Source organism: Xenopus laevis, chromosome 8L (genome assembly GCF_017654675.1).
Source record: "Xenopus laevis strain J_2021 chromosome 8L, Xenopus_laevis_v10.1, whole genome shotgun sequence".
Lineage (NCBI taxonomy): Eukaryota > Metazoa > Chordata > Amphibia > Anura > Pipidae > Xenopus > Xenopus laevis.
The window spans coordinates 72,028,238-72,052,089 of NC_054385.1; the positions used below are offsets into that span (position 1 = coordinate 72,028,238).

General features: G+C 38.4%; 1 protein-coding gene across 1 annotated transcript; it reads right to left on the reverse strand.

Annotated features, from left to right (window-relative positions):
- Positions 1 to 2,795: 2,795 nt before the first annotated feature.
- Positions 2,796 to 23,852, reverse strand: sars2.L (seryl-tRNA synthetase 2, mitochondrial L homeolog). Its single transcript, XM_018230307.2, has 16 exons — positions 23,542 to 23,852; positions 20,810 to 20,905; positions 19,229 to 19,258; positions 18,508 to 18,648; positions 16,001 to 16,055; positions 15,854 to 15,917; positions 12,824 to 12,929; positions 9,476 to 9,523; positions 9,045 to 9,153; positions 8,131 to 8,176; positions 7,279 to 7,366; positions 6,932 to 7,044; positions 6,552 to 6,645; positions 5,088 to 5,180; positions 4,857 to 4,922; positions 2,796 to 3,016 (listed from the first exon to the last, which is right to left on the reverse strand). Exons 1-16 carry the CDS (start codon positions 23,779 to 23,781, stop codon positions 2,888 to 2,890), a joined length of 1,518 nt encoding a protein of 505 aa, XP_018085796.1. The 5' UTR covers positions 23,782 to 23,852; the 3' UTR covers positions 2,796 to 2,887.

Below are 23,852 nucleotides of genomic sequence, written 5' to 3' on the forward strand. Positions count from 1 at the left end.
GCGTGCTGTGCAAAAACGCAGGCGTCACGTCGGATGCAACGGAAATAAGGTAAGTAATTCTGTCGGATTGCGTCACATCAACGCTGCAACGCGATCCGACAATAGAATTACTTACCTTATTTCCGTTGCTTCCTTCGTGATGCCTGCGTTTTTGCACAGCGCATTGGAACTCGCCGGAATCGTCTGTGGAGTCCTGCCCTAAGGCTGATCATTTACGGGGACATCTATAAACTAGAGATGCACCGAATACACTATTTTGGATTCGGCTGAACCCCGAATCCTTTGTGAAGGATTCGGCCTAATACTGAACCAACCCCTAATTTGCATATGCAAATTAGGGGTGGGAAGGGGAAAAAATGTTACTTCCTTGTTTTGTGACAAAAAGCCACGTGATTTCCCTCCCCACCCCTAATTTGCATATGCAAATTCGGATCGGCCAGGCAGAAGGATTCGGTCGAATCCGTATCCTGCTGAAAAAGGCCGAATCCTGGATTCGGTGCATCCCTACTATAAACATAACCTTTTGGCTGACAGCTAGGATATGGACCGACGCATTGAAAGTTTGATAGCCCCATGGACATAATTCATTTTCTAGTTCAACACTAAAGGGGTTGTTCACCTTCCAACACTTTTTTCAGTTCAGTTGGTTTCAGATTGTTCCCCAGAAATAAAGACTTTTTTCAATTAGTTTTTATTTGTGACTGTTTGGCGAATATTGAAGTTTCATTGAGACATTTAGTTGATATAATTTGTATCTTTGTCCCTGCTGAGCAGAATCCCAGTTTCACTAAAGGCAGCTGTTATAATTGATACAATAGTTGCTAATAATCCAGAGATGTTAATGAGAAATGGATCAACTAATGTAGCAAATTGTAAAAGTTCAGAATCTGCTGAGCAGCCAGACTCAAACACCACATGTAGAAACATTAAACTGTCTACTTCAATTTTGGAAAAACTGTAAAAAATATTAAAAATGGACGATCTGAAAACAACTCCAGCTCCTTTCACTAAGTTCTGCTACAAATAAAACACATTCAGAACTCCCCTTATCAGCATGCAGTATAGAACTTTTGAGATTTTGCTTTCCTGTGCATTCATTTGCCAGCACTAAGTAATAAATAGCAACATTCTGATCCCATTCCTTGTTGAGGTGAAGCTCCATTCCCTTATACAAGGTATAAAAATGACCAAAAACTGGAAAAACAGGAGACACATGACCTGTTTTCTTGTATTTTCCCAGGAATGAAGTTCATGCATTAGGGAAACACTAAGGGGCCTGTTTAAGATTGCTCAAGCTTTTTGGTTGTTAACTTCTTCACTCTTGTACTGTTTCTGAAATAATCAAGTTTATCTTCACTATTCCTCTCTCAACATCGGTTTCTCTTCATTCTGTCTTCATACAGCAGTTGGGTGTCAGATATTCATTAACAGTTAGATCTAATATATCTTATAAGGTTGTCCCTTTCAAATAACGGATTCCAGTACAAACAAAATAACTTCATTTTGCACAAATCCTGCATGTAGAGAGACAGGACGTCTGGTGATTTTAATAAGGTGAGCTCTAATACATCTTCTTGGCAAAAGGAGCCCACCTATAAGATATATTGGATTTAACCGTCATTCAAAATCAGACTCCAAACTCCTGCATGATGAGAGAATGAAGAGAAACAGATGCTGAGAGACGGAGAGTGAAGAGTAACTTGAATATATCAGAAATGGTTCAGAATTTTTAATTGAATAAATGTAGAGAACTTCTTATTGCAGTATGATGACGCTTATATTACATTTTCATTGTCATGATAGTTCCCCTTAAAATGGGCTTTCCCTTCACAAAGTTGACACTCTTGTGGCACAATGGGGCATATTTGTTGCTGGTATGCTCTTAGGGCAGTGGTATATATAGCTTTTATGACCCCCGCTGGATTTTCCCAAGCAATACTTGCTATTAAAGTGCCACAACTCGTTGACATTGCCCCCCACTATAGACTTTAGTGGAAGATTCTTGTCTCTGGGTCTGACCTATACAACAATATTACAGAAGTCATGCCTCCTACATGTCTTCCAACGAGATTCAGATCAAAGAGAGCCAATGATATAATTTGGCTGGCAACGTTGCTTCAAGAGTCAGAGCTAGGAGTGCAGAAAACGTAAACAGACTGCTTTAAAAAGCAATTAGATCTACAAAAAAAATCCCTTAACATGCAAATATATATTTTGGGGTGAAGGACCCCTTCAAAAAAAGTGAACATATTTGGGTTTAGTGACAGAATAAACATGTGTAGTCATACAAGGATATGAGACAAACATTTCAAATGAAGCTAGTATGGAAACACAATGTACTTATATTAAAGGTAATAGCAACAAAGCAGCCCGAGCCTAAGTTCTGTGCCAGCCTCCTCCTGCTATTGTCACACACACATCTCTGGCAGGTGTCTCCCACTGTCCATTGTGTTTCCTTTTTGTTTTCTAAGAACTTGCTGCAGGGACTTGTACCTGCCACCTGCACACAAATGGAAACATGCCCAGGGCTCTAACTGTGGAAACGACACCCAGATATATTGGAGAGAGGAAACTGCCAGCAAGTGCAGGCATTATCAAGGGTTATCAAACACAGGGCTCCACTCAAATGTGTGCTAAAGGTTTATGTATATTTAATGTGATGTATATTTTATGTTAACAGAAATGTTAATTAAATAAGGTTTGGCACAGCATTTGGTAATTAGAAATATTTATTTACAGTATATTATATATACAGATTTTCCAATAAACGACATGATAGAGATAGATATATATATATATATATATATATATATATATATATATATATAGCAGCATAACAGGCCTCAGTATTCTCGTTATATTCCTTCTTTTGATGCACTTTGAGTGTCTATGCCAGAACACTATCTTGCTTTCTCTGGTTTGGACCAATGTATCTGGCAGGAATATATCTGGGTTTTTCAATTACATCTGTCCCCATATAAGGCTGCAAGACTTCAGGGATAAGTACTGTACCATCCTGGAAAGAACAGGTGAAATCAAGAGCAGAAAGATCAACACAGGAGAAGCACATGGCCAAATAAAAAGATACAAAAATAAAATAAACAGCTGTAAAGTTAAAGAGTAAATCCCAAAATAAACTTTTGCCTAAAACACAGTGATCAAAACACAGTGATCAAAACACCACAATATATATATGGTCCAAACAGGGACCAAAAGCATGTTATAAAATAATAGGGATGCACCGAATCCACTATCTTGGATTCGGCCGAACCCCCGAATACTTTACGAAAGATTTGGCCGAATACCGAACAGAATCCGAATCTTAATTTTTTTACTTCCTTGTTTTGTGACAAAAAGTCACGGATTTCCCTCCCCTAATTTGCATATGCAAATTAGGATTCGGTTCTGTCGGGCAGAAGTATTTGGCCGAATCCTGCTGAAAAGGGCCGAATCCTGGATTCGGTGCATCCCTATAAAATAAATCACCTTGTATGAAGAAACTGGAGTGCTGGTCCCTTCTAATACAATGTAGCAGTAGCCGGATGATTAATAGGCTAATGAAGCGTGCAATTTGACTTCTACTACATTCTTTCAAGAAAAAGAACCAGCAGCGAAAAAAGGAACAGACAAATACTGATTTCAATTGCATTTAAAAAATAACTTTAAAACCAATGTTTAATCAATGTATATTGGAAAGTTGCTTAGAATTTTAATGTTTTTCTGGGCAAATGTGGATTTATGAGTTTACATATCTTCATGAACACATATGGGAAAATAAAAATATAATACAATAAAAAAAAAACAAAGCAAGCCAATATTTAGGCTCAATGGATAGGCGATAATCAAGAGAGAAAATTGGAGACACACTCGCATGCATAAGGTGTTCTACCCCTTTACTGAGGCCACATTTCGGGTGGATAAACCTCACTTTGTCAACAAAGGGAGTTTTATCCATCCGAAACATTATCCTACTTTGACACGCTGTAGTCACAATACAGTATATGGGTAAATCTCCTTTTGCATACATGTGTGACTAATTGGTCTCTACTCTCTAGGAGCATCTGCACCCCATTTATCTATCACTTCAGTGTGTGGGAAGCAGCCAATCAACTCTGTTGCAGGAATTAACAAGACCATCCAGTCTGGTTAGGCATAAGGCTACTATTAGGCTGGGTCTGTATTTTTAAACCAGCGGGTTCTGGGTGCATAGTTGGCCACAGGGACATTAAGGAGTGATTTGCATGTCTCTGACCATAATTCCTTATGTGAGAGTTAAATCATTTTTGGATTTAAGACAGTGCTATGTGTGTAGCATGAGCCATGGGAATTTCTTCCTTTTTTAGAAGACTTTATACTGCAATGTGATGGGCTCTTTGGCTCATTTTAGTCTATGGGCACACAGAGCTGTAGGCTCCACTGCATATTTTTGCAGATTGAGAGAAGCTGATCCACTCCGTGCCTCTGCACCATTTATCTGAGACACTTCTGCCTGTGGCCACTCACACGGAGTGGAGGTTGGCCGGAAGATTCCTCCTTCTGCATATTTGGCCTGACCTTTTCTTCTGCTGCGTGCAAGGAGGTGGAACTAATTCAAATGAGTTAGAGCACAAAGCGGATCTGCTTCACTCAGCCTGCAAAAATACGCAGGTGACGGAGCCTACAGCTGTGTGGCCATAGCCTTAGCCTTTCTCACCCTAAACAGTTTGGACTGGCAGGAGAGAATGGCAGTACATTTACATGGTATGTGAATGTATAGGAGTGAACTACTTGGGTTTACTGGTTCTTATTACTGCTTTAGAAAGCAAAAGATTTTGAGAGAGATACAAAAAGAAAAAGGAGAGATAAAAGACATTTACCTTTGTTTGATTGGACTCAAGAATTGCAATCAGGAGTCGTGGGACAGCACAGGCAGTACCATTGACCTGAAAAGACATGTCAATTAAAATGGTCTGTCTCAAAGAACACTTAATATGCAGAGTATGCAACTTCAGACATAGTACAGAGTACATTGATTTGGAATTTGTACACCAGAACTAAAAATAACAGAATTCTCCTAATGTTGACCGAGAAATATTATAGTGACTCACAGTGTGTGCATGGTGCAGCTCCCCATCCTGCCTCTGGTACATAATGTTTAGTCTTCGGCTCTGGTAGTCAGTGCAATTGGAAGTGCTAGATATCTGGGGATAATCACAAATCAAACTGGATATTTCAAGAATAAAGCTCATGCAATACTATCCATCTTAGTGTGAGGTTTTTCTCCTGCTTTGAAAATACAAAGACAAACAGGCAATTTCACTATTCCTTCCAAGGCACCATTGCAGACAAATAGGAAAATAATGAAGGGCTGGCACATTCCAGACCACACTCCACAATTGATGTAGTAAAAAAAATGATTTTTTTATTGTGGCAAAAACATCACAGCAAAATCCTTATTAAACTGCTCATTAATTAGGGCCCACTGGACTCTTGTGCACCCCTGCAGCCACAGTGTCTGCTCCCAGTACTGTTACACCTCTGCTTCTCAGCTGCCTGTTGCAGTAAGTTACAGGAATTATGAACCAACATTTCTAGCTCCTCTGATTTGGTTCCTTATAGCCGTGTCCCTGCTTGTTCTCTTTGGAGTCTATTTTGTCTATTCTGGTTATGATGTAATTAAGGACAGAACACATTTTTGTGTGTCATTGCTTATTTACTATTATGGCTTTTCCTCTCCCATTCCATTTACTAATTCAGCCTCAAGTTGTTCCGACTATGTAAAAGACATCACACGGATGTCCCCTATCTACACTGCTCTCACAAGGTGCTTCTTTGGAAAAGAAAAAGCATCCAAAGCACAAAATTACCTTGCTATATGTATTACACTTGCTTACAGTTAATAAGCCTTTACCTTTCTCATTGTCTAACTTGTAGTTAGGAGTTCATTAATAAACATTGGGTAAATCTGCATCCGGCAGCCCATAGTAACCAATTAATAATTTAGCAACATTTAGCTAGTTGCAACATGGCAGAAGTCTAAGTAATTAAAAACATTTGATTGGTTGCTACAGGTTACTGCACTAGTGCAAATTTGTCCCCCTAATTTCATGTCAGATGTAGATGAATTACATCTGGCATCATCCAGCAAAAGTTGTAGATACACAGGCCACAGTCCTTAAAATATGGTCTATAGAGCCATGGGTGTCTGCAGAAAGGTTTCCATGGGGGGGGGGCAATTAAGCTTATATCACATATGGTAGCATGAAGATGAACCTATTCAGGACAGTGCAGAACATAACCTAATTAATGTTTCCCTTGGGGTGGGAAGTATAAAAAACATTTTGTGTTGCTGGGAATTAAATTTACAAAATTTCTTGGAACTAGCTGGAGAAGTTAGGGTGGGGCAACGGTCCCCTCTTGCACACACCCATGTATAAGGCTCATTTAGGTGCACAAGTACCTTTAATGGATGATGTTAATTCATGCAAAAACTGCAGAAAAAGTTGCACAACCACAACTGCACTTGCAGTTTGTCAATAAGCCCTATTGTGTTTTACTCTGTTTTTCATTACCTCTCCATATTTTCCACGTCCAGGCATCCAAGCCTCTATGTCATATTTCCTATAGGCTGGTAGACCAAGTTCTTGTGTGGGCATTTCTAGAACTCTAAAGAAAAAGAGAGTGCAAGAGACAGTATAAGTGAGAGCAAAAAATGTAGCATGACAGCAGGAAAAGAAGTGGGAGGTGAAAAGAGAAGAAGTGATGAAACAGGTGAATATAATAAACTCCTAAGGATACAGTATAAATGCAATATGGATGAAAGACACCTCACAAGACAAAGCACCATCCAACTATTGGTACCCAAGATTCTGTATACACTTAAGACAACACAAGAAATTACAACCATTACACTTTATGTGCATATTACAACATACAGAGGGCTGATTCTCACTTGAAATGTAAGCCAAGCTCAGAGAAGATCTCTTTCTGCAGACCAAGAAATTCATCCAGCATTTCTTGGCTCTCTGTTCCACTCTCATTAGCTGTAACCCCAAACATCTCCACCTAAAGGCATAAGTAATAAAGAACACACACATTTAAAGCTAACTGGTAATAACTTTATCAAGAAATAAAAACTGGAGAGCAACTTATACAGTTGCTGATACAAATGGGTAGGAATAAAGAGATGTAATCTGTTGTAAAGAGACAGAAAACAAGTTCTATTCTTGGAATAGAGCAGAAAGACTATGATTAAACAGAGGCTAAAACAGCTCAGCCCAAGAAAAGCATAAGACAGACCTTTGTAAAATGATGGACTCTATATAGTCCCCATGTCTCACGTCCTGTGTCAGTTTCTGCCCTGTAGCAAGTGCTGCAACAAACTGTCCTAATAAGATAAGAGAATGTCAAAGACAGAGCAAGTGTAAACTGGAAAAAAATGGAAAAAGTGTGTCAGAGACAGACTAAAATACACTAAGAGTGAGACAGAGACACTTCATTTGATACATGTCAGTATAGGTTTATACTTAGGGGCAGATTTATCAAGCGTAGAATTCGAAATTTGAATTTTCTAATTTTTTTAATGGTCAAAACTGTAAAATTTGACTGGGGAGTTATTCAAATTCGATTCGAGTTTTTTTTAAAAAAAATGTAATTTGATTTTCGAGATTTATCATATACTCTGGCCGTTTAAGAACTCGACTTCAAATATTCGACCACCTAAAACCTGCCAAATTGCTGCTTAAGTCCATGGGAGAAGGCCAGGGATCAATTTAGAGTTGTTTGCAGCCTTCTTGACATTCAAGTTATTTTTTTGGAGAGAAAAAATTCGAATTGAGTTTTTCAAATTCGAATTGAATTCGATTTGAATTTTCGGGTTGATTCGTTTTATCAGAGTTTAAAAAAAAAAAATTTTTATTAATAAATTTCAATCGGTCGACTTTCTAATTAATGGGAGTTTAGGGGAGTTTTTAAAACCTTGACCATGGACGAATGTGCCTCTTATTGTGCACAAAATGAATTTTGAGAGAAAGTGTGGGGTAACTGCTGTTGTAGCCATATAGAAATGCAACAATCTTGTGATTGTCTAGAAATGAAATAGCACAAACAGATGCTTCCACGTGACATTCACTGAGGTAAGAAACAACTCACCGAACTGGAAGATCTGGCAACATTACTGCATGATCCATGAAATAGCCTACAAGAAAAACAGGAAATGGTTATTAAAGGGGACCGTCACCCCAAAAAAATATTCAAAATCCTATTTTATCATGTTAGTAAAGCAAAATAAACTTTAATTACACTGTATATGTTATTTGAATCATGTTTCCATCAGTCTGGGAATTCATAATTACAGCAAGCAGGCAGGAGCCATTTTGTGCACACTGTTATTAAGGCAAGCCTTGCATCATCTCAGAATCTTGTTTGTGCACCAGAATGGGGGACACGATGTCCATCCCCATGCACTGGTTACACAATTAAATAGTTAAGAGAATGGGGGAATGTGTGGAGAGCAGTGACTTCTAGGAAGTGCTGAATAGAAAGTGAAAGTAATTGTCTGCCCCGCCTCTATGCCTAAGGCATAGGGGAGGGGCAGGCAATATTTGATTGACAGCTGAGATTTTTAAATGAGTTTACAACAGCTATGAATAAAAAAAAAAGAATTTGGATTTCATGTTTAATTTGAAAAGGGCTTTTATTATACAGATTTTTATGTCTGGGTGACAGGTCCACTTTAACCAGGAATACATCAGACCTAGAAGACACACTGTGTGTGCCGTGGGGAGTTGGTTCCTTCCTAAAGCTGGGGGCCCAAAGCTTTTGTCTCCTGGTGCTAGACAACTAGGGTTGCCACCTTTTTTTTTCCTTATTAATAACATTGGGATTAATCATCATTTTTACCGACCAGGCCAGGTGGCAACCCTAAGACAGCGCATGACTAAATCGGGTGTATTTAGTGATTTCTAATGTAGTATGGCTGACATTTTGGATACACGTTAATATTTTACTCTAATGTGGCCCTGCATAGTCTTCCTACAGCTCATTACTTTTATAATGGAAGTTACCTGCAATTCCAACCTCAGAGGTGCCTGCCAAGTTCATGTCAGGGTGCTGTGATGGATCCAGGCTATAGACTTGTGAGACATGAGCATCTGCCTGCATGCCACAACCTTCCTGGAAGATGAGGAAACACAAAGGTCTACCATTTTTTAACCAATAAACAATCTAAATCCATTATCAAGATAGATGCAGTACAAATGCTAATATAAAAGCCAGTTCAGCCACTACATTTTTCCACATTATTTCAGAAAAACTGGCCAGTAAATTTTAGAATAATGTTTTTTCACTTTTTTTCATGTCTTGCAAATGCATAGTTAAAAACACAGAAACAGAATTCTCTAGAAACGTAAAAGGAAAATGCAGAGAAAATGGTAGCAAGAAATCTATAATGTTTGGGGGTGATTTAACTGGGGAAGGATAAAAGAAAAGAACTCACAAATACAGCTCCTCTTAGCACATCTGGCACAGACATTGGAATAAATCCCTGTAATAGAGAAGCAGAGTGAAGGAATAAGAAGACCGACATCTTCCAGGGACACGGACTACAGACTAAAAAATGTTTACTGATGAAAAATAAAGGGGTAATGTTATGAACTGCAGTTTTTAAGAAAAGTATTTTATTTTACATTGAAAATGTGACTATGAAGATTTTCATTCATCCAGGTCATAGTATATCTAGTATAGGTCAATCTAAAAACAACTTGACTTGCTGAGTAATCAATGAAGACGTTTCACTACTCATCCGAGCAGCTTCTTCAGTTCAACTGACTGGTGTGGGAAGTTCTCGGCATATAAACTCTTCCACTAATCCATTTACAATGGCACATTGTAACTCTTCAAAGAGGTGACATCTAAAGAAATTCAGATGAAGAAGAAATGTCTTCATTGATTACTCAGCAAGTCCAGTTGTTTTTAGATTGACCTATACTAGATATACATTGAAAATGGTTACTGTTCATCTATAATGATACATTAAAATGTAACTTCTATCCTATCTGGTACGCATAGCAAATTTCTACAACTTTGGGAACTCTGGGCTCCTTGAGCTACCTCATTGGGATTAGATATATATCTACCCTCACTATGTTAGGCTGAATGTAACCATTATGTTACTAGGATCATTATTGAAATCCCCCTACAATATGGAATTGCGTGTTTGGAAAAGGCAGCATTTTCACAAAGGCTATCTGTATTCATGCTTCTCATAGACACTCTACTAAGTAAATAAGGGTACCTCTGAGATCCTAAAAATGAATGTGGAACTATTTAGGCAGATTATGGTTCTTATATACTTACTAATACATTAAAAAGAAAGAGTCTGGCAACACGTTAAGTTAGAATGAACACGTTTACAGCAAATATCTGTTTGATTACTATTGTTATTTCAAAATACATTTTTTTGTAATCTTCCAGTTACAATTTGAAAACAATTGAAACCGTATGCAATGACTGTAATCATATTGAAAAGAAATGAAAATTTCAACAAAAAGATTGATTGATGAAGATTCAATAGTTACAGTTACTTTGTATGCCTGCATGGAGGGACAATTTCTACAGCAGGGATTTTAGGTTAAGCTGTCAGCCTCAATGCTGGTTTTACATTGGAGCTTGAAGCTAGCAAGAGAAAAAACAGCCAAAACGGTAGGTCATCTTAAAAGTATTCAAATTGTTCACCCTTTAGTATGATACAGAGAACAGATCTCTAGGGCAGATTATAATGGTCCTCATTTATTATTTATTTAATTACTTGTATTTTTTGTTCTGCAGCTGTTGTGCTTGGAAGCAATTGTTACTGGTTTCCAGGGCTTATATAACCTAGCAAGGGGGAAGGCAGTTGTCCCTGACAACCATATAGTATTTTCAGGTGCAAGCAGGGTCTGACAGGGCCAGCACAACAATGGGGAACACTGGGAAAAAAGCTGGTGGGCAACTGCAGACTCAGGTCTGTTTCTTCTCCTGACTGGGAACTGCAGGTTATTCCCCTCATGATTGTGTTCTCAAGGGGTTGAGTACAAAGTAAGGTATGTAGTGTCCAGTGGGGGCAGGGTGGTGGTACTGATGGCTGGGATGGGGGGAGGCAGGCAGCAGCCCTGGACACCCCAGTCTGATACTGGGTGCAAGCTGCAAAGACACAGAACTGGAAAGCTAGATATTCAAAAATTAACACCATCAGAAAAGCGGCTTAGAAAAGTTAATAAAGATGTGAACTTCCCCACTAACAGAATCAGGGTAAAGTGATTTACTGAACTGATTATAATCTATTTAATTATATGAAACCTGAACTGATGACATGACACAAAAACAATCTTTCAGGCCGAAATCTGCCTTGTGACAAAAATGGATGCCATTCTGTCAGTGCTGCTGACCGCAAGGCAGGAAGACATTTTCTCTGCCAATTATCCTTACAGATAGGAGGATTGCCAAGTTCAGATACAATTTCAACTTTCTGAAAAGTTAGTTAGTGTTGGAAACATAGAGATGTATTTTGTCTGTCGTGATATAAGCTTGTTTGTTCAACGGCAAGACTAACAGGTACACATTTTATGAAGGAGGCCACAAAGCATCCACAGTACTGTGCTGCAAAACTTTTACACCAAAATACACTACATGTTTCGAGTCAGCAAGGACCCTTTCTCAAGTGTACACATGAAAAGGGTCCTTGCTGACTCGAAACATATCGTTTATTTTGGAATAAAAGTTTTGCAGCACAGTACTGTGGATGCTTTGTGGCCTCCTTCATACAACGTGTATTGATGAATCTTTTGGTCTTTACGGTGTGACCCAATTAAGAAGGTGAGCCCACTTAATAAAAGTTAAGGGAAGCGCTGGGAAAATTGCATAGGATTGAGACAACTAACAGGTAATCCTGATCATCCCCACGAAGAAGCAAACATCAGACATATCTAATAATAAAAATTACGCTAGGCATAAAATTTATAAAATCAGGAGAACAGAAAAGGAATTCTTAGAAAGGTTCATAGGAGAGAGTGATCTGGAAACACTGGAAGAAGGAGACTGTAAGAGCAAATTCTGGGTGGGAGGGATTTTGCAGATTCTCCTATGCAGGTTTGCCTTCTGTTTTTCTTTATATTTTTCTCATAAATCACCACCACATATTGGGGGACATAGTTACAGCATAAACACAGTAATGAATATTCTAATACTTAGTTAAAATTCTCTTTGTTTTGAGTTTCTCTTGAGTGAAGTGAAAGAGATAAAACTCTCCTTTTGATTTACAACGGGAGTTTGAGCTATTTACAACACCTGCTAATAAGAACAGATCCCTTTGGACTTAATCCCATGATCATCATAGAGCAGGCATGTTCAGAGTAAGGCCCGGGGCCAAATGCGGACCGTTTTCAAATTTACACCGGCCCTCAGCCTCCATCATGAAATTAATAATAATGTGGCCTGCCAGCACAGTGCAATCAGGAATCGCGTAGCCGTAGCAGTAATATTTGGGCACATTAGTGAAATGATCTGCCACTTGGTCTATACTGCTGCCTGTGTGTTGAAGGTGTTAGTAATAGACACTTACTGGCACATAGTGACACACCTACTTCTTTAGGGCTGAATGTGTCAAGACATACTGACGTGCCTGTACAGTAAACTAAAAACATATGCGAGAGCAGCTCTTCACTATGTGCCAGTACGTGCTGAGCCACCAACTAATGTATACTGAAATTGACCTGAAGAACTTTGCATGTGTTCTGCCCACTGCTAAAAGTAGCATCAATTGAAGACATGAAAATAAGGCTGTTTTGAACCAAAATTCAGATGTTACCTTATTCACAAGTTTCCTGATCGTAAAGTTCACAAGTGCATGCTGCAATAAAGATCCAGCTCCACGCAGATAGTATGAGCGATGACCGGACACATGTGAGAGGCGTCTGCAAGGAGAAAGTGCAAAACAGGAGATAAATTGATACTGAACAAAATGAAAGATTGTTTGTACCACACTCCTACACAGTTAAAGTTTTGTGACTTTAGCTTTGTGTTAAAAACAAGAAGTTAATATGGTGCAACCACACAGCATTTTCATAATACAATTCGTACACGTACTGGCACATAGTGAAGTGCTGCTCTCGCATACATCTTTAGTTTACTGTAAAGGCACATCAATATGTCTATTGACACCTTCAGCCCTAAAGAGGTAGGTGCGTCACTATGTGCCAGTACGTGTCTATTACTAACACCTTCAGCACACAGGCAGCAGTATAGACCAAGTGGCAGATCATTTCACTAATGTGCCTTAATATTACTGCTACGGCTATGCGATTCCTGATTGCACTGGGCTGGCGGGCCGTTATTACATTTCATGATGGAGGCTGAGGGCCGGTGTAAATTTGAAAACGGCCTGCATTTGGCCCCCGGGCCTGACTTTGGACATGCCTGAACTAGGGAATCTGGTCTTGTGTAGCACATATATCCATCTGGGCATCTACTGACAAACCAATGCAGCTTTAGTTTAACTTGAAGTTCTATTAGACAGCCACAGCAATAGAGAGCAAATGTGCTGTCAGGGGCTGCTGGGACTACTGTAACTACAGATATATAGCTGGAAATATTATAATTTAATGTATAGATTATATGGAATGGTGTATGCTTAAAGTTCTGCACTTGAATTTAGCTATCACAATAGGGAAGCGGGGTGGGAAAGATTTCTGACTCAAATCCCCATCCATCTGCATTTCCATCCACTAACTATTTCATATGAGCCCCACCATAATATTCCTGTCAGTGACCACTGCTGGCTTACTTACTTACTGTTTTTTGTACAATACTTATATGGGTACATATTCTTTTTTTTTAAAATTTCCTGTATTATTGTTATATTGCATTGTTTTCTTGTTCCAGAACTTCCCTTCAATACACACTGAAAACCTGTAAACTACAATCACCATTGTTATTTTCCATAAATGCTGTCAAGGTTACCCTAATATCTAATTCTGACGTGCATGGATTAGTCAACAGTCCCATTTGAAAGGGCCCAGGGCTTCCATTAGTAAATGAGAAATATTTAGATAAAGGTCAGGCAGGGTACATCATGGATAAAAAGCAGGCCATCTTGGCAGAGTTATAGAAAAGTGTATAAAGCTTTGTAGAAATCTGCAGAGATGGGCTATACAATAGAAAAACTCCCAAACATGAAAGGAAGGCTTCCACAACATAGCTTAATACAGCAGCCTTTATTACCAACAGTAAAGAAATACCAACCTCTACATGTACTGGTGCTGCACACCATAAACCAGAGTTGACCAAGAACCCCTGTACATACCCAACATAATTCTGAAGAAGGAGGCTACTAGACATTGCCATCACAGAAATGATTATACACACTAGTATTTAAAAAAAAAAAAAAAAAAATAGTCTGCAGAAAAAAAAAGTCCAGCCAAAAACATCTTAACCCCCCCTTAATAGATTACTATCTACCCTTTTATGGACACTAAACATGTATACTCCTTTAAAACTCTAAGCAAAATACATTTTCTCTCTTATTTTCGCTTGTTCTTCACAATGGGGAAACCGATTAAGAAATATTTAGGCTTGCCTTTCATTTGCTTGCATTGTAATATTTATATGTTATGTGTTAAGCTATGGTGGATGGAAAATCCAGATTGTACGAACAAACAGACCTACAATAAAGTAACCCATTACCCTTAGCTCATAGGTCTGTAAACTTTCTCGGTTCAGGACTCACACTGCAGTCAAACATTTGATTGAGGCTTTCAATCATACACATGAAAATATAGTCTTAACAGTTGCCCTCCTATAGTTGCAGGGGTTTATATTTGCTCTCAAATATTACCCCAATAGGCCATTATTTCAGGCCAACCTATCACTGCCTGAACTTTGCAGATCTCTCTATTGACTTTCTGGGAGAAAAATATATTGATGTTCAGCTCTATGAAGAGAAAGAGGGAAACCCTGCACCTGTCTGGAAAATATAACAAATACATCATCCTTTGTGGAAATAACAGGTGCAGCAGTCCACAAATCATTAAATATACATAGTTGTATGCACCCATTAAGGAAACACACACAATAGATTATATATGACCATAGAAAACAATGTTAAGCCATAACCAGTTTAAGTACTTGGTCTAAACACAACAACACACCAAAGTCACGTTACCAATATATTTCAACATAAGATCAGTGAATAGGGCATGTGCTAAAAACCACGTTTGACAATTTATTGTTTAATTTAGAAATTACTGTGGTTTTTATCACTTCTTGACTAAATAAGATATTGAAACTACTGTCCAAATTCCTGGTTCTGTTGAGTCACTTATTGAATCATAGTATGTAGATAACAAATTGCAAGTCCACAGACAAGCCCACTGTATAAAAAGGTTAATGGGAGATTGGTCATGAAAATGCATACTTTTTTGTTCACTTGAATATTTTTTGGACCGTAATCCGTACTGTGTATGTAGTGGATGCCATTTTGAATGAATAGCATAAGGCACAGATGGTGTTTGTAATTGTCCAGCTAGTGCAACAATACTGCCAGTGAAAATGTCATATCTAGCCTTAGAACACACTCACACAGCAGTCTTAATTACATTTTATGAAAGGTCAGTACCTGGGAGTTTTATTAAAGGAGAAACCAACAGGTGAGCCAGTGCATTTTGGCAACTTCGGTTCCAAGAGAACCATAGTACTTAAAGCACACGATCAATTGAAATTCCATGTGTGCCTTTAGGCAAAGAGAGGTTTAATTGCTTCATATGCTACAACTCGTCACTGTGGTCTGAAAAGACACACAATAGACATGTAAGCAGATACCCCAATAAAGACCACTTTGTACCTCTGTCTAATAATATCTAAATCTTCTCCGATCTCAAGATGGCCTCTTATTTCGAAATCAAACTCTGAAACAGAGAGAATGAGTGAAATTAACAAACACCTGTACAGGTTGTTCTTAACAGCAATAGAAACACAGGTTTCCTCTTACCAGGTTTTACTCCAACAACTTCTTGCACCAGAGCTTTACTCTCATCTCCAACTGGCTGGCAAAATAGAGAGAAAGAATCAAAACAATAAAAATGTAAGGAGTTCAGAATTTCTTTACTTAGAAGTCGCTTAAAAAATCCATATTTTATTATTCCATTAAAATAGGCACTCCATCTCATAAAGGAACCATAGCTTAACGCGTTTCGTGGCTATCCAGCCACTTTCTCAAAAGCAGATGGGAGCAATACTGTATTGCCACTTATTCCTCAACTCATGTGATGCAATTGTATTTGCAGAATATATTACATTTAGGTTTGAAGTGAATTAAAATCTACTTCATGCACCACAGTGACAAAATAACACATTTTCTAACTTTACCTTCCAGACTGCTGCTTTACAACACTTGTAGTATTTATATATATTTATTTATAACTTTTTTTTATTTTCATAAGTCCAGCTGTTACATTTGGTATAAATTGCATTGCTGTATTCAGCAGCCTGGTTATACAGTTGCTATGTTATTCTTATTTGTACAGCTTACATAAATCAAGTCAAGAAGAATAAAAAAAACAAACTAAAAAATACAACAAAGTCAAAAGCATAGGCTTGGCAGGGCATTAAAACAAAATAAACCATTTACAGTAGAACCCCTATTTTATGTTTTTCAGGGGACCAGAAAAAAATGGTGTAATATCAGGGAAACATATTAGGCATAATATATAGGTGGGACCACAAAACAACATGTAAAATGAGGCGAAACTTAAAATCAGGTGTAAAATTGAGGTTTCACCGTATTATTCTCTGGGTCAATTAATAAGCAGGTCAACCATCGGGGAAACAGTATATCACTCCATATCTCATCATATTTAGACATCATTCTGCTACTCAGTGCTGAAAGGTATTCCATCCTTTTTATTTCCTCTCTTTTAAGTAATTATTACTTAAAGTTCATAATCCTGACTGTCCCATCTCAGTCTCAGTCAGTAAGAGTTTCTAATGCTAAACGACTACTGCTGCATAAATATGGCATCCCCCTCATAGAGGAACATGGGGGTAAGAAAGGAATGTAAAAACATCAGGCAAATACTTTTATTGCAAAAGTATAAATAGCATTCAAAGATAATGTTATGATGGATATAAAAAAAAAGTTTCTTTTCTGGTGTCAGTATCTCATTAAGTTTGGGTTTCCCTAAGAGAAAGGTACATGGCTCTCTCTGTATGTTTGAAGAACCTTTTGTAATCATGGGGCAGTCTCACAATATATGGGAAAGAGTCCCCAGCTGTCCTCAGTTCCGCCACAGCATCTTTCCGAGTCTGTAGGGTATATTTTACGGAGTTACTCTGGGGTATAATACCAATTAAATTGGATTTTGTATATATTTTCCTTGTCCTGAAGACAAATAGAGGATTTTTAGCATTATCCCATATGTCCTCCCAATTTTTATAACCAATTTCTGCTGGGAACTTACTTTCCCAGTACATCATATATTTATGCTTAGGGTAATCCTTCGTAGGTAGCTGTATCAATATATCCTAAATATTGGAGATAACCTGTTTTTCACCTGGTCTTCTATAGCAAATCTGTTCAAATAGAGTAAGCACTGATTCTATATTCAGTTTCATCCGAGTCTTGAGATATATGAGAAATATTGATTAAATGGGATAATGGTATTGTCTGATTTAGTTTGCAAGTTTACCAAGTCTATATATTTTTTTTTTTTTTTTTTTATGGTCAAAACTGTTTAATTCAACTAGGGAATTATCCAAACTCGATTTTTAAAAAAAAAATTCAAATTCGATTTTCAAGATTTATCATAATCTGGCCCTTTAAAAATTCCAATTAATTTGCCAACTAAAACCTGACGAATTCCTGTATAAGTCAATGGGAGAGGTCCAGTGACCAATCTGAAGGTGTTTGCAGCCTTCCTGACATTCGTGTTTTTTTCTGAGAAAAAAAACAAATTAAATTGGAGTTTTCGGGTTGGTAAAATCAGCCTGAGTTTTAAATATCTGATTTATTTAATAAATAATCAAATATTTGAATTTCGATTAAAATCAAATTCACATGAATTCGAAATTTGACCCTTGATAAATGTGCCTCTAAGCGTACATAACAGCAACAGGCAGTTCTCTGCTTAGATTACAAATACTTAACAAGAGAACACTCCCCTGGCTTTCCCAACATACCTTTAGATCAGGTGGTAAAAAACACAGTGACCCAAGGCAAAATTTCAAATACACTTTCTGCAGCCTCCATATATTCACATTTCTGAACAACCACACTCAGCTGTAAGGGTTTTACAGCTCCTCTCAGTCATGAAAAGGGGACAACAAATGCTAGAATGGCATCTAATACTACCAAACACTAGAAGCATCTGTTACCATCACAAAAGGAAGGCATTTTGTGAATAAGGAAAACCGGGAAAACCCAGGAATATATCTTCCCATCGCCTATTTTCAGAATGAATTGTTTACCCTGCCCTGTGTTATCATTCTGATTATACTCACAGTGTTTGGGTGGGTTCTATTCGGAAGTCTTAGAGCTCGAGAGTAAAAAGATCCTTCAAGGTTTGACTCTTCCTTATATAAAGTGCTAAGTCGTGAACGGATATCCTTTCCTTGTTTTCTGATCAAAGCATATCTTGGATTCTGAAACAGGAGCACACATTCACATCTTATTATAGTTTAGGTAGCAAAGACGAAAAACATAGGCAAAAGAGCAGGCATCTATGCTAGAGAAACTATGAGCACAGCACAACAAACCTGTTGATCTTTTTTAACACATGTATACTGTAGAGATTCTAAAAGAACACTATGGAGCCCTCCATACCTCCATCATGAAATTATCACAATAGCTTAAATCTCTTTAGAGCATCATCTATACACCTTCAAATGCTCATCTTTTAACTCACCATTTAAAATAAAGTTAAAAAAAGACTTAAAAGTTTATAAAAAAAAAGACTGCACAGTATAAAAATTTTAAAAAATATACAATTGCCCCATATTTTTCCTACCAAACCAGAGTTGACAGTATAAATATTTACACGCTAACTTATTAAAAAAATAAACAAATGCACCAAGACAAACATCAGTGAATAGTCAGCTTTATCCCAAATAATTCAAATAGCAAGTCAGTCAGAAGCCACAATCTCATCCACTACAAACAGCAGACACACAACATGCAGTGAAATAAAAGGATCGCACTGGTACACCCCTACAACGAACTCACCGTCTGCAAGCTCTGCTTCTCTTGTGAAATCTGTTGGAGAGACAAAAAAGAACCTTGAATTCAGTGAGCTTCTCTAATATTCTAAACCACGGTGTAGAAGTGCAATTTTGCAGCAAGTTGGCATATTTTTTTTTATCCATAATGCAGTATTTTCACTTATAACTCTAGCACCATTGCATCCACCAGAAGTTCACCTTCATGCAAACGTGTCCAATACATAAAAATTAGCATCAATAGGCCTGTGCTTTGACATGAGTTGGATTTAAAATCTTCAGTTTCGTGAAGTTGTCTGCATGTGTTGATTCTTTTGACTGGAGGATTGCATTGGTGCTTGATGGCAAAACTCACACATGCATAGAGTGCCTTTGGATGCAAATACATTTAATGAATGGCGTTGGGGTGCACAACAGCTGTGGCCATCCTTGCGCAACAACTGTGGCTATCCTTGCGCAACTACATTTACAGGCTGTAAATAAATCCTATAATGTTTTTCTGCAGGCAGAGAAATAGCAGATACTATTCCATTCCACATGTCATTAAGATGAATGGCATGAGCAGTGACAGGCAGGTGTTGGTACTAAAATGCACATATACATATTTTAGGGCTGAAAACTGCCTGAATAATCACCTAAATAACAGCAGACATAGAGGGGTATAGAACATTTTACAACCTGTGAAAATATGCTGTTTGAGAAATGTTACATTTATCATTTTACAACCTGTGAAAATATGCTGTTTAAGAAATGTTACATTTATCATTGGCATAATTATTAATGTATATAGCAGCAACATTTGTTTTTTTTTTAACCAAAAAGGAACAATGGGTATTTACTATGGTTATCATATCTGACCAGGAGAAAAAAGTCTTAAGTCTTATCTACAGTTTCTTGTACTATGGAGTGCAAGACAGCCACATTAAATATTAAGGAGATTGGCTCCTCATATGTATGCAAAACTGCAGTATTCCTGAGAAAGATTCAGAGTTTTTTTTATTTTCATTGCATCCTCTATAGCAGGGATTCCCAACCAGTTGTTTGTGAGTAACATGTTGCTCTCCAATCTTTTGGATGTTGCTCCCAGTGGCCTCAAAGCAGGTGCTTATTTTTGAATTCCTGGCTTGAGGCAGGTATTGGTTGCATAAAACCAGCTGTACTGCCAAACAGAGCCTCCTGTAGGCTGCCAGTCCACATAGGGGCTGCCAAATAGCCAATCATAGACCTTATACGGCACCCACAGTATTTTTTTCATGCTTGTTTTGCTCCCCAATTCTTTTTACAATTGAATGTGGATCACGGGTAAAAAAAAAGGTTGGGGACTCCTGCTCTGTAGCCACAACTAGCTTTGGAAGTGTGAGAAGCACATCCCCCCTATCAGATAAATATGCCCCGAAGTGTGCTGTGAAGTAAATGTCATCTTTGGGGAAAAATAGCAATATTTGTAATAATGTTATATCAGTAAATTTAGCAAAATATATATGGCAAACCATATATAATATTCTGCATAACTGCAATAAATACACAAGCAAAATAGCATACTACAAACTGATCACATGGGGTAAGGAGCAGCACAAAACATACATACCACCATATGCTTTACTTCTTTGGCTATTTCAGTTTTCTCCTCTTCCAGTCTCTCAATTTCTTGTTTCACTTTCTCTAGATGATTCCAGATTGCAATCTGTCAAAATAACAGAAGCCTTAGTCGGCGTTAAATGGGCAAATTTCACCTTCAAAGTCTCATGCAAGTTTCTCCTGTAGGCCAGGGGGTGATACAGTCACCAGATTACACAAGGCCTTCTGGGTAGTATATAATATATGTGGCTACTTGCGTATCCGGTAATAACATAGTCAAGCAGAACAGGGGCGTGATGTAATTTATCCCTCTTTGATAATTCGAATATTGGGAGGTATGCAATTTGTCTCTTAAACTGGCCATAGATGTTGAGATTTTTAAAAGATCAGATCCTGATCGTGAGACCACGATCTTCTCAGAACGATCGTACGAATCTACCATCAACTAAAAAGACCAATTTACCAGGAAAACAAAGGGGAGCTGCCTGCTTGGCCCTGCAAACATAGAGAGATTGCACTGGGACCGACAAAGATTTTTTGACCTGGCCGATCAATTTCCCGACAGATGTCGGCCGAAAAATCGTAAGATGTACGATCGTTCGAATACCACTAACCGCACGATAATTTCGAAGGATTGGTCGGGCTTCCCTAAAATCGGTCGTTCGGCAAGAAGAATCGTCGCGTCTATGGGGACCTTTAGCCAGTGGGTGGCTGCAAAGGCTCAAATTCTGTCTCTCTAAAAACTAGCAAGGTCAAGATTGCAGGTTTTCCAGGACGAGTGACTGAAAAGAATGTATTTTGCAACAGATCCAGATACAAGGGGTGGTTCACCTTTGAGATAACTTTTAGTATGATTTACAGAGGTGATATTCAGAGACAATATGCAATTGGTTTTCAATTTTTTTTTTAAGGTTTTTGAGTTATTTAGCTTTTTATTCAGCAGCTCTTCAATTTGCATTTTAAGCAATCTGGTAGCTAGGGACCAAATTGCCCTAGCAACCATGCACTGATTTGAATAAAAGACTGGAATATGAATAGGAGAGGCCTGAATAAAAAGAAGAGTAATAAAAAGTAGCAATAACAATACATTTGTAGCCTTACAGAGCATTCGTTTTTTAGTTGGGGTCAGTGACGCCCATTTGAAAGCTGCAAAGTCAGAAGGAAAAGCTGCAAAGTCAGAAGGAAAAGGAAATAACTATAAAACTATAAAAAAAAATAAAAATAATGAAGACCAATTATTGGTCATTCAATAACATACTTAAAGTTACCTTAAAAGTGAACCACCCCTTTAAATTAAAGGGATGCCTGCAAAAATCTGCAATTAAAATATTCATTAGCATCCCATGTCTTTTGATCTGGAAAAATGCAAGCTGTTAAGCTCCTGGTTTACAAGTGGTCAAACAGTTATATACACTCACAAATGGTGCCATCTACTGGAAAATTCCAACATAGCCATACTAGAAAGTTACAGTAATAAAAGAAAGATGGTAGAGACAAACTTTGTATATTCATTATCTAACAGACAATAGGAAGGTGTTATATCCAAAAACCCACCATCTGTAAAAAATAATAGCACCAATTAAAAACAACATCACCAAAATATTGAGTGCAAATCATAACCCTATTTGAGGCCATGGGGTTCCAAAGTCTAGAGGCGACGTATCAACATTGCCTCTTTTTTCAATAATTCTTTAGCCCGATCTCCTCCACGACAGAGTTTTGGTACGCAGTCAACAAGAACTGGATCCTTCCCTGTGGGCAGCTGCATGTAGGACAGACCGCTCGTATGGCAAAGGAAAGGATCCACAAACACAAGTCCGCCATTATATTGAAAAGTTAGATCAGGCTATGTCATTTTGCAGAAAAGGGCCGTGGGTAGGTTTGCCACCTTTTCTGGAAAAAAATTGCAGCCTTCCTATATATTTATCTTTTTCCCCTATTAGTAACATTGGGATGATCAGCCATCATTTTTACAGGCCAGGCCGATAAAATTTCAGGCAGGTGGCAACCCTAGCCATGTGGTTCAACAATTTAAGTTTCAAGTTGTTGACTATGTGCCAAAACGCCAGAACCATAATAATGAGCCATTTCAACATTTAGGGTCAGCCCACACTGGGCGTTTTGGGGAGATTTGGTCGCCTGGCGACTAATCTCCTCATTTTTGCCGCAACCAATCTCCCCTAACGCCTTCCCTGAATATGCAAAGGCTAAAATGCAAAAACGCCGGCACTAATCAAACGCGGCGATTCGTTTACGGAAGTCGCCCGAAGTTTCCTCGTGAGGTGACTTCTGAAAACGAACTGGCGCGTGTGATTAGCGCCGGCGTTTTCTCATTTTAGCCTGGCGCATATTCTGGGAAGGCGTTTGGGGAGATTGGTTGCGGCAAAAACGAGGCGATTAGTCGCCAGACGACCAAATGTCTGGATATGTTGGGTGCCCTAAAATGAATTGGGGCAGAGTAACATGTAGTTACGCCACTGGTCTGCACTACAACAACAGGCAGCCTATGCTTTAACATAAACGTTGTGCTATAATATATGAATACAAAGAATTGCACTTGCACAGAACGTGCTGTAAAAGCACATTAGAGTGTTTTATAGCAAAGGGCAATTTAAATTGCTTGGTACGAATAGCACTTGCCAATTTATGAGGAAACCCGAGAGATTTACAGCGAACATGAACATCGCCTATAATAAACTTAGCTTTCAGTAATGCGGAAACCATCAATTCATCTGCCCTCACCACTTCTTTCAGCTCTCCATGCTGTGACCCCGACTTCCGCTCTAGATACTCCCGCTCGGCCGCCTTCAGGTCACGAGTGAGACCTTCCATATCAAGCTGGGGCTTAGCACTGTATCCATCCCGAACATGATCGTACAACCGGCTACTGACTACACTCCCGCTTGTACAAAGTGCTCGTCTCTCTGCACGTCCCCAAGATCCCTGCCGGGCAAGGTATCTCAAGACCAAGCGCGCCGCCATCTTAGTGCAGGGAATCAACGAGCGACCAATCAGGGAGGAGCTTTAGAATGAGCGGAGGATTTTGACAGCGT